General features: G+C 42.2%; 1 protein-coding gene across 2 annotated transcripts in view; it reads right to left on the reverse strand.

The window, feature by feature from the left end:
• The window catches only part of nmd3 (NMD3 ribosome export adaptor), a 35,298-nt gene that overhangs the window by 2,310 nt on the left and 20,421 nt on the right, over positions 1-12,567 (reverse strand). For both annotated transcript variants that reach the window (XM_051665178.1, XM_051665179.1), the window contains exons 12-13: positions 12,068-12,180; positions 11,886-11,958 (exon numbers count right to left, since the gene is read on the reverse strand). In XM_051665178.1, coding sequence (XP_051521138.1) covers positions 11,886-11,958; positions 12,068-12,180 — 186 coding nt within the window. The remainder of the gene's footprint in view (positions 1-11,885; positions 11,959-12,067; positions 12,181-12,567) is intronic.

Consider the following 12,567-nt stretch of genomic DNA (forward strand, 5'->3'; position numbering starts at 1 on the left):
ACCCTCAGAACGATCCAGTGCTGGTCGGACCAATCGGATTCTACACTACAAGACTGTTTTGATCACACGGACTGGGAGATGTTCCGGTCCGCCTCTGATGATGACATCGAGCTTTACGCTGATAGCGTAATGTGTTTCATCAGAACATGCATAGAGGACGTCGTTCCGACCAGAACAATACGGATCTATCCGAATCAGAAACCTTGGATCAATAGCGATGTTCACGCGGCACTTAATGTGCGGACCTCCGCTTTTAATTCCAGGAACGCGGAGGAGCATAAACAAGCCAGTTATGCCCTCCGAAAAACTATCAGAACCGCAAAACACCAGTACAGGAGCAAGATTGAAGGACAGTTTAACACCACCAAATCTAGAAGCATGTGACAGGGAATTAACATCATCACGGACTTTAAAGGGAATAAAAACTCCGCCATGAACACCGCTGCCTCTCTCCCGGATGAACTAAATTCTTTTTATGCTCGTTTCGAGGGAAATAACACCGCCCTCGCGGAGAGAGCTCTCGTGGCTGAAGCTACAGAGGTTAGTTCACTCTCCGTCTCTGTAGCGGATGTAACCCGATCCTTCCAACGGGTGAATATCCGCAAAGCCGCGGGTCCAGACGGCATTCCGGGTCGCGTCATCAGAGTGTGCGCGAACCAGCTGGCTGGTGTTTTTACGGACATTTTCAACCTTTCCCTCTCCTTGTCTGTGGTCCCCACATGCTTTAAAACGTCCAGCATTGTGCCTGTACCAAAACAATCAAAAATAACGTGTTTAAATGACTGGCGTCCTGTTGCTCTGACCCCCATCATCAGCAAATGCTTTGAGAGACTAATCAGAGATTACATCTGCTCTGTGCTGCCTCTCTCTCTTGACCCGCTGCAGTTTGCTTACCGCAACAACCGCTCCACTGATGATGCCATTGCATCTACAATACACACTGCTCTCTCCCACCTGGAAAAAAGAACACTTATGTGAGAATGCTGTTTGTAGACTACAGCTCAGCATTCAACACCATAGTGCCCTCCAAGCTAGATGAGAAACTCCGGGCTCTGGGCTTAAACAGCTCGCTGTGCAGCTGGATCCTGGACTTCCTGTCAAGCAGACGCCAGGTGGTTAGAATAGGCAGCAACATCTCCTCATCACTGACCCTCAACACTGGAGCCCCACAGGGCTGTGTTCTCAGCCCACTCTTGTATTCCTTGTACACACATGACTGTGTGGCAACACATAGCTCCAATGCCATCATTAAGTCTGCTGATGACACGACGGTGGTAGGTCTGATCACTGACAATGATGAAACAGCCTACAGAGAGGAGGTGCACACTCTGACACACTGGTGTCAGGAGCACAACCTCTCCCTCAGTGTCAGTAAGACAAAGGAGCTTGTGGTGGATTTCAGGAGAAGAGAAAGAGAACACAGTCCCATCACCATCAATGGAGCACCAGTGGAGAGAGTCAGCAGCTTCAAGTTCCTGGGTGTCCACATCACTGAGGAACTCACATGGTCCATCCACACTGAAGTCGTTGTGAAGAAGGATCATCAGCACCTCTTCTTCCTGAGACGGCTGAGGAAGTTTGGAATGAATCGCCACATCCTCACACGGTTCTACACCTGCACTGTAGAGAGCATCCTGACTGGCTGCATCTCCGCCTGGTACGGCAATAGCACCGCCCACAACCGCAAAGCACTGCAAAGGGTGGTGCGAACTGCCAGACACATCATCGGAGGTGAGCTTCCCTCCCTCCAGGACATCTATACCAGGCAGTGTGTGAAAAAAGCTCGGAGGATCATCAGAGACTCCAGCCGTCCGAGCCATGGGCTGTTCTCACTGCTACCATCAGGCAGGCGGTATCGCAGCATCAGGACCCGCACCAGCTGACTCCATGATAGCTTCTTCACCCAAGCAATCAGACTTTTGAACTCTTGATCTCCCACGATCAAAATACATCAGCACTGCACTTTATTACCCTTACTCGTATATCTCACTGTCATAAATTATATTATTATTATATTATGTTCTCTCTTAACAACTGACTATCAACCGACAGCCTGAATGTCAATACAGTACAATACTGTACGTTCTATATACTACTATATATACTTTTTTTTTATTGAATAATGTGTATTCTATATTGTGTGTATTGTATACTGTACATTGCATGTTATTATTTGTATATTGTGTTGTGTGTAATTATGTGTATATTAGACTTTATATTGTGTTGTGTTAATTTGATGTTATTGTAAATTGGTATATGTCTCATCACTGTCACGACTGCTATGTTGCTCGGAACTGCACCCAAGAATTTCACACACCATTGCACTTGTGTATATGGTTGTGTGACAATAAAAGTGATTTGATTTGATTTGATTTGAATAAGTGACTGTATTCTGAATTCTTCATATTTGGAGACCATTACCATTCAGGATATTGCACTGTATGAGAAATGGCAAATTCACAATTTACACATTCTGACGCATTGAACAGATGAAATGTGTTACTTCTCTTTACTGTCTGTGCAGGTGTAAGTTATTACATATACTGTATGTTGTGGATGTATATGAGTGAGGTAATTACCCTGTTTTAAAGTGGTTCCGCTTTTTCTGTTCTGGAAATACTCAACACACTAGATTAAATGAATCTATTCTTTTCTAGATGTTTCTTCTTCTGTTTGTGCATTGTTATTATCTTGCAGTATTGTTTGTCATATTTTCGTCAACAGTATGTTTTAATTAAAAGTTTAATTATCATCATAATGCATCTTTTTGGCTCGTCTTCATTATCATTTACAAAATAAAAAAACACTTTTTTAAAAATACTTCCAGTGATGAGATTAACACTGCATTCTTCACATGATCATAACTCATCTTTATCAACACCTGAACATCAGCATCATCCAACAACAATGAAACGTGCTCAGATTTCTCAAGTATGACTCTCCAGGAAGGACATTAAATAAATATCAACATGTAATTTATTTGAAGGACAGCACAAACACACTTTGAGGAATGTCTGATAAAAATATGTAAGGTCTGAAATGAAACCATAGATATAGTGTTAAAAAGTATCGTGACTGTTTGTCAGTGTGTTAATAGTGAATGTGTTGAACTCCACTTGTGGATCCTCTGGGCCTAGGACACCTGTGAACTTCATATATCCACTACAAATCACCACAACACCAGTTCATTCAAAATCATTGAGCAGAAATCACTCAGAAAAGTGAAGTTAGTTTTGAGAAAAGCTCCAGCAGCATGTGATATATTGTGTTATTTAATGCAATGACATTCAGACAGTTTTACAGATGTGGCCTTTGAATGCACATCAAAGGGATACAGATCCTGTGACATCACACGGTGTGACGCAACCACTGATATATAATATAGAACTGGATTACTGATTACATCATAACAGTGAAGCCACTGTGCCGCCATATTGCTATGCCCAAACATTCCAATGTGCCAACTGACTTGGTATAAAATCATCTCATTTCAGTAACTAAACATTAATCATTTAATCACCGATTTTATATCTGAAATCTGCATGTACATCCCTAAAACGCAAACATCCTACACATGTAATTATTTAAAGTTGGGAATTTTTCCTGTCTCTTGAAAGCTCGAGTGAGTTACATGTATCTATATCAACAGTATCCACCACTAACAAACTTGTAAACAAGTTCACTGAAACTGAGGTCAAATACAAACAGACATTTTCAGACTTTTTTTATTGTGATCAGCCAAGTGTTTGTTCAGAGTTACTTATGTTTTTATCAAAAAGTGCCTTTTTCTCGTGGTCACTTGAATAACAGTGCTCTCTCCATCACACATGCAGTGGGCATGCAGGGAGTGAGACATGCACAGTTGGTTAAAATGAAACTGATACGATAGGTTTAACTGGCAAACGAACACGTATGTATGACATGTATCCATGCATGACTATAGAGAGCACTTCAATATGAAAACAAGCAAATTCCGGGCATTTAAGGCGATTTAGAAATCCCAGTCTGACTATTTTAAAGTCCCTTTCAGGGGTAAGAATGTGATGTCACCCTAAACAAGCTGATATTACTTCCATTACAACTTGTGGACAGTTTTGCCACTTCTTTTGGTGATTGTTGTGCTGCACTGATAGACTGAACACAGGGACAGATGATGCTCTGACATCGTGATCCACGTATATCTTCTCCCTCATAAGGAATATTATCCATAACGAGCAAATCAAACATTAAACATGATTGTCACTAGAGGGTGAAATGCAACTGTTGTATCCACAGGCTGGAGACGGTGAAACGGGGGTGTTTTCTCCTGTCAGTCACTGATGGCCTATGAGAGTTTGGGCATACCAAGATGGCCGCTCGAACACTTGCGGTGGCTTCACCTCCTGCTGGCAGTTTAACGTTACGTCAGCGATCCAGTTATATATATTATACACACACACACACACACACACACACACACACACACACACACATACATACATACAGTTCTGCTCAAAAGTTTGCACACCCTGGCAGAAATTGTGAAATTTTGGCATTGATTTTGAAAATATGACTGATCATGCAAAAAACTAATCATGTCTTTTACTTAAGGATAGTGATCATATGAAGCCATTTATTATCACATAGTTGTTTGGCTCCTTTTTAAATCATAATGATAACAGAAATCACCCAAATGGCCCTGATCAAAAGTTTACATACCCTTGAATGTTTGGCCTTGTTACAGACACACAAGGTGACACACACAGGTTTAAATGGCAATTAAAGGTTAATTTCCCACACCTGTGGCTTTTTAAATTGCAGTTAGTGCCGGTGTATAAATAGTCAATGAGTTTGTTAGCTCTCATGTGGATGCACTGAGCAGGCTAGATACTGAGCCATGGGGAGCAGAAAAGAACTGTCAAAAGACCTGCGTAACAAGGTAATGGAACTTTATAAAGATGGAAAAGGATATAAAAAGATATCCAAAGCCTTGAAAATGCCAGTCAGTACTGTTCAATCACTTATTAAGATGTGGAAAATTCAGGGATCTCTTGATACCAAGCCAAGGTCAGGTAGACCAAGAAAGATTTCAGCCACAACTGCCAGAAGAATTGTTCAGGATACAAAGAAAAACCCACAGGTAACCTCAGGAGAAATACAGGCTGCTCTGGAAAAAGATGGTGTGGTTGTTTCAAGGAGCACAATACGACAATATTTGAACAAAAATGAGCTGCATGGTCGAGTTGCCAGAAAGAAGCATTTACTGTGCCAATGCCACAAAAAAGCCGGTTACAATATGCCCGACAACACCTTGACACGTAATTTGGAGTGACAAGACCAAAATAGAGCTTTATGGTCACAACCATAAGCGCTATGTTTGGAGAGGGGTCAACAAGGCCTATAGTGAAAAGAATACCATCCCCACTGTGAAGCATGGTGGTGGCTCACTGATGTTTTGGGGGTGTGTGAGCTCTAAAGGCACGGGGAATCTTGTGAAAATTGATGGAAAGATGAATGCAGCATGTTATCAGATAATACTGGCAGACAATTTGCATTCTTTTGCATGAAAGCTGTGCATGGGACGCTCTTGGACTTTCCAGTATGACAATGACCCTAAACACAAGGCCAAGTTGACCCTCCAGTGGTTACAGCAGAAAAAGATGAAGGTTCTGGAGTGGCCATCACAGTCTTCTGACCTTAATATCATCGAGCCACTCTGGGGAGATCTCAAACGTGCGGTTCATGCAAGATGACCAAAGACTTCGCATGACCTGGAGGCATTTTGCCAAGACGAATGGGCAGCTATACCACCTGCAAGAATTTGGGGCCTCATAGACAACTATTACAAAAGACTGCACGCTGTCATTGATGCTAAAGGGGGCAATACACAGTATTAAGAACTAAAGGTATGCAGACTTTTGAACAGGGGTCATTTCATTTTTTTCTTTGTTGCCATGTTTTGTTTTATGATTGTGCCATTCTGTTATAACCTACAGTTGAATATGAATCCCATAAGAATCATGTTTTCTTTAAAAATGGTACATATATTACCAATTCTCCAAAGGTATGCAAACTTCTGAGCACAAGTGTGTGTGTGTGTGTATGTATATACACACACACACACACACACACACACACACACACACACACACATTTCAGTGGGCGCAACATTAGGCGGTACAGGAGAGACATGATCAGTAGGGGGCACTCGTGTTTCATTCTGTGAACCAACACCGATCGCTAATGGTTTAGAGTTTCTCACATGGGACCACCTTAGCTAGTTTCAAAAAAATACACAGCAAGCAATCTTGATCAGCAATGGTAAACTATTGTTGACTTCATATTACTGACTAGGAGTATAAATGTATGAAATTGTTGCACGTTTCATTTTGATATATACCATTTCGTTAAGCTATACTTATTTTTCATTGGTCCTGGCTCGTCCTTGGCCAGGGATATGTGAATCTCTCTCGCAACAGTAATGCAGCAGGCAGTGGCAAAGCACATCAAACGTGGACAAACAAATTTTATTGTGCGTGTATACTGTGCACATGCTGATAAACCACTAATGATTCAGTTACTAAAAGCAATTTATTTGGTATGCATATTCTGATTATATTGATGCATAAATATGCGCATTACATAGTGCTCGATTTTATTATGCTCTGGTTTATGGAGATAAAGGACATTCTAAAAGGCTTCACATGGCTTTATTGCTAATCAAAACAATGACCAGGACGAAAACACATTTTATCACACTTTGTCTTATTCACTACTTAAAAACATCAAGAGCTTATAATCTAAACACAAAGCACATGGTATTGTGTCAAGATTTTTCCATAGGAAAAAACTTAACATCAGTTGCCTTGGTTGAAAAAAAACTGACTAGAAATGAATGGATGACCCAATTAAATGCAAAGCATGGAGTTTTGGTGAGGTTTTTTTTCTCAGAAGAAAAACCAAGCCATATCAAGCGTTTTCCCTGTGTACTTCTAGGAATGACTGGCTTAATGTAAAAATATTTCTTACCAAGTCATTGTTTTTCTTTTTAGCAGTAGATCGTTGTAGAGCCGAGGAGGGCGGGGCCGGGCTGGAATGAGACACACCCGGTCCCCAATCAGCCTGATGGGGCACGCAAGGGATAAAGGCGGCCGGGGACGACAGTTCGAGAGAGAGAGAATTGCAGGCAGCTGTACTGTGTGTTTTTGGTTGTGCGTTTTGTTTAAATTGTTTATTAAATTATTATTTAAGTTGTCAAGCCGGTTCTCGCCTCCTTCCCGCTGAACCCCCTTACACTGGTGCCGAAACCCGGGAAGGAGGAGGGATTCCCGTCGCAGGGTCCTCGACACTGCCGTCCACCCAGGGGAGCGCCGCTGCCGTCCGACGGGGGACGGAGTAGCCCGACCACCCGGACGCGGGGAACGGCCACCGTCCGCGAGGCGAGTGGGGACGGGACTCCCCGACCGCCTGGAGCGAGGGAGCCGCTGCCGGGGGCGGAGGAGTGCCCTGCCGTCCCCCGGGAACGCGGAGGGGTCGAGAGAAGACCACCGTCCGCGGGGGGAGGAGGGAAGCGACTCCCCGACCGCCTGGAGTGGTAGGGCCGCTGCCAGGGGCGGAGGAGTGTCCCCACGGGACGCCAGGAAGATATCTGTGGAGGGGCATTCTGTCCGCTGGGGGCCGGAGGTCTGACTCCGGTCCACCCGGGGAGGAGCGGCTGCAGTCCGCCTGAGAGGGTGGAGTAGTGATCGAGGACCACGCGACGGCGCATCAGAGAACCGGTGAGTTTCTTTTTCTCTCTCTCCTTTCTCTCTCTGTCGCTCCGTGTTGGCCTTTCCCTCGCCATTTTGTTTTGTTGTTTTTCCCCTCCTGTCTCCTCCCAGGTCGAGGAAGGCGGGGAGGACCCGCCGGCAGTCAGGGCATAAGGCACGCCCCCCCCGGAGAGGAAGGGTGGGGGATGTACGTCATGCTGGGGGCTCCCCGGGCTGGATGAGACACACCCGGTCCCCAATCAGCCTGATGGGGCGCGCGAGGGATAAAGGCGGCCAGGGACGACAGTTCGAGAGAGAGAGAGAATTGCAGAATTTCCCACTTTCCCACAAAAATAATTTTGTGGCTCATTTGATGGGGTGGACCAGCCGTCAATCTGAGTGGCACTGGTCCACTCAGATTGACGGCTGGTCCACCCCATCAAATGAGCCACAAAATTATTTTTGTGGGAAAGTTGAAAAAATAATGCACACATGCCAATAATAATCGCTCAAATACATTAATTTAGGCTATATTTTTGTTGCATATCAAGTTTCAGAAATTAATAATTATTGTAGTCTGGAAAACATGTCTTTGATTCAGTTCATTAGGTGACCAATCACACACACTGTTATTTTGGGGGGAGAGGGAGATAAGTTGACGTTTGCTAGTGAAATGAACTTATATTCAACACACACACACACAAACACAAACACACACACACACACACACACACGAGGAGAGCATATCGAAACAGTTATTTTTTATTTAATATTTTAAAAAAACCTAGAATAGAGCCTGAAACTTCACTTGATGCCAACAGTGCAGGCACGTCAATTGATGTCCAGCAGCACACAACGTCATCTCTCCTGTCCACCTCCTCTCAGCCCGGGCCCGTCCTCCAGAAAAGCAACCCCCCAGATGATTTATCCACACTTGAGGAGCCGCCGGCCCAGCCCCATTTACGCAAGTTTCCTCGCACAACAGAAAAACGGCAAGTCCAGATATTTTGCTGCCAAGTGGTACACAAAGTTCACTTTTCTAGAATACAGCATAAAAAAACGATGCTGTTTATTGCAAGATGTGCCGAGGGAGTGTTTAAAGAGGGATACCAAGATTGGAAACACATCACGCAGGCCTGTGAGCAGCACCAAGGGAGTAAGCAACACCTGATCGCTCTCCAACAGTATGAGGGCTATAGAGCCTGTCAGGGATCTGGCCGAGGCACAGTAGTCAACCAGATGAATCATGACGCAATGAATTTGTCATTCGTACAAAGAAATCTAGAACATTTAAAGGCAAATCTGGACATTGTTGTTTTGCGCCAAACAAGACATACCACAACGTGGCCACAGAGAGAGTGACGATGCTTTGAACAAAGGCAACTTTTTAGAACTGTTCAAGATCATTGCCAAATATGATCCCCAGATAAGAGCATGACCTGAGGAGATGCCTAAAAATGCCACACTTATGAGTTCTGATACGCAAAACGATTTGCTAGAGGTGGCCGCTTCTTTACTACTGCGGAAAATAAAGGCAGAGTTGAATGAAATGCCGGACACTTACTTTGCGCTGATCGCTGACGAGTACAAGCACGAGTCAAAACAGGAGCTGGTTGCAATGTGAATCAACCATTTTCACCGGGGAACGCTAAAGGAAAGAGCTGTTGGTTTTGTGGCCACTGTAGACATGACTGCAGCTGGCATCTCAAAAAAGATTCTGGAAGTGACTGAACCACAGCAGCTGGCCCCATCTCTTTGTGTAGGCTTCAGCTTCAGTGGGGCCTCAGCTATGTCTGGAAATAGGGGGAGTGCATGTTCTTTTGAAGGAGACCTTTCCTCATGCAGTTTACATGCACTGTAATTCCCACTGCCTAAATCTGGTTCTGGCAACAGCATTTAAAAGTTTCCAGTCACGTCAGCACATTTGTTTGATACACTCAATACTTTACATCCCTTCATGAAGGGAAGCATCCAACATGCTAGGTTTATGGGAATACAGAAATAGCTTCATCCGAGTCGCCAGTGTCTTGAGCTTAAGCCAGCCATTGACATTCAATGGAGCTCGAAATCATGTTCAGTAAGCAAGGTGCTTATTTTACTGGATTGTATTTTAGAAGTACTTGCCGAATGTAATGTCGTGTTAGTTTGAGTCATTTTAAAAGTTGTGTCTGACAGTCAAGTTTCTTAAAACTTTAAACTATATGCTGCTAATGTTTGCGTGTCATGCCGTAGTTGCACTCATGGGTGATTAAAGTCCACCATACAAAGAGTGCAAATAAACATCCTGTCCCCCACTCATGTGTGCATGAAAGATCATTTATTTATGTTAATTAATGTTGTGTCAAATGTTTATTTTACTTTGTATTGTATAACTGATATTGTTGATATTGTACTTGGTGGTTCTTTACCGTTGTTTTAAGAGACAGGGAGTCTTCCCTTATACCACATATGCTGTTTGAGATTTAAATAAACCATTTGTGGTAGGGAATAAAATTATGGCCTGTGATATGATTTACATATACAGTAGGCTATATGACAGCACATTGCGGATATAGCCAAGTCTGAATTCCACACATACACTGTGGCCTAAAACCCCAGAGCTTAATATGTAACAGCCAATTTAACTGGTTTTATTCCAGCAAAAAAAGCAGTTTATTAAAAAACGATTTAGTAACATAATATTGACATTATAGACAGTAATGCTGAATACTTAGACGTGCAGTTAAATGTATTTGGTACCCTATTCCATTGTTAATGTAAGTCTTGTCATTGTGTGTTTTGTGTATCAGTGCTTTGGCAATACTGTATACAAACACAATCACGCCAATAAAGTACTTTAAAATTGAATTGAAAGAGATGATAAAAAACATTTAAGATGCACTAAATTTAACTTTGGTTTATGACAATAAATAAAAGTAAATATGACACTAGTGTCACATACCTTTACAAATATCAATTAGGCTGCATACAACTACACATCGATTTAACTTCAACCTAGGCAAATTATAACCCAGAAATGTTCATACATTTCAAAAGTGCTTTGTATTTTAGACATTTAAATTAAAATAGCAAAAAAGAAAAAAAAAAAATTCCATGTGTAGGCTGTTTTTGTTTTTTTCACTTTTAAAAAGAATTTTCAAAGCAAAATAAAATGGAATCTTCTGGACCGTTTGAATCAAATACGCCAGCCAGCTTAAAAGAGTTCGTATGAGATAAACAGTTGTAAACATGTAAATAATATCGCATGCTTTTCCTTCACGGTGTGTGAATACATATCTTCCGCTCCGCAATCCGTCATTTTAACATTGCAAATTCTTTAGCTCCAAAAGCTGAACATCTGTTGCCTATTATGGCAATGAGGGTAGGGAAGGAAGATGCAATCAAATGCCACCAAATGCACCACCAGTATTCACAAATCAGGCTCTGTCTGTCCTAATCATGTGAAGCATAAACCCTGACTGTGTTCATTGGAAATAGCATTAAAAGTTAAGTGCGCTAAACACTTGGATCCCATTGAGCATAAGCGCTCTGCACCGACAATGCCATGCAGCAATGACTTAAAGTCTTTGGAAGTTAAGATAAAATCCAGTGGAGACAGTCTTTTTCACAAGTTTAAGGTATGTGTCGGATACATTTATTTCCACTAAACTCAATGCTGGCTCGTTTCAAGTTTGATTGAATGGATATAATTAATAAGTATTAGAATCAGTCTCACTTTCAGTCACCTTTGCAGTCCAGCGTTTCTTATCAGAGCGAATTGTAGCCTTTATATTTAATATTTTCTAATACCAACCTTTCTAACAAGGTAATAAATTAAATGCGCATGAGATACAGTATGACGCACCCACAAAAGATGCAGTAGGCGGCATGTAACTAACTAGACAGAGGGGTGTGAGCTCATCCTCAAGTCTTTCATGCACCACCTTTTGGATATTGTGAGAAGTGCAACACATGTATTTTAATTCTAAGAAGCCCGTCTGCGTTATGTTGAGGGATTTCACGTGATGGATTGCCTGATGGCGCATAAAAAAAAAAAATTACGTTTTCAAAGGCCGCATCTGTAAGTGTGATTTATGTGAATACATTCTTTGAGGTCACTGTATGTGCACTAGCCCTGCAGACATGGGTCACTGCACATATGAGTGTAAATTATCTTACCACATCAGGAACGTGGTGAGGGTTCATCTTATTGAGGAATTCATCATTGATATTGGCATTGGCGAAATCAAAGCTGAAGACAAAACAACGGTGTATTAGTTACAATCACCTTCTTTATTTATATGTATTCTGTATTCTAGCATATTTTACAGTGAAGTGATGTGTGTGTGAAGTGAACAAACCCCAGCACCAGATCTCCAATGTTCAGCAGGTGACCCAGAAATGTTTTGCAGTGATACTGATGACTGGAGTTCATCTCTGATGTCTTCTGAACCCAAACCTCAGCTAATGTGTGCTATACACACACACACACACACACACGCATCAGACTTTATTTAGTGCCTTTATGAAGCTTTACTGGTGAAGACCAGTAACTAGTTGTGAATGCTGTCCTCCAAAGTACCGTACATTTTTAGTATCATGTTTTTGTTATAACTCTTGGTTAAACAATTCAACATTATCAAACCACACTGACATACATTCAGACAAGAGTCAAACATATCATGAATGCAGATTTTTACCAAAAGGTTTAATTGTGTTCTTTACAAATATATATATACATACACACACACATATTATATATATATATATATATCCCATTAGCAGGAGACCTTCATGGCGCTCCACCTCGCAACTTACAGGACTTGAAGGATCTGCTGCTAGGCAGTGTAGGAAGGATGTC

This window comes from Myxocyprinus asiaticus, chromosome 31, assembly GCF_019703515.2.
Source record: "Myxocyprinus asiaticus isolate MX2 ecotype Aquarium Trade chromosome 31, UBuf_Myxa_2, whole genome shotgun sequence".
Classification (NCBI taxonomy): domain Eukaryota; kingdom Metazoa; phylum Chordata; class Actinopteri; order Cypriniformes; family Catostomidae; genus Myxocyprinus; species Myxocyprinus asiaticus.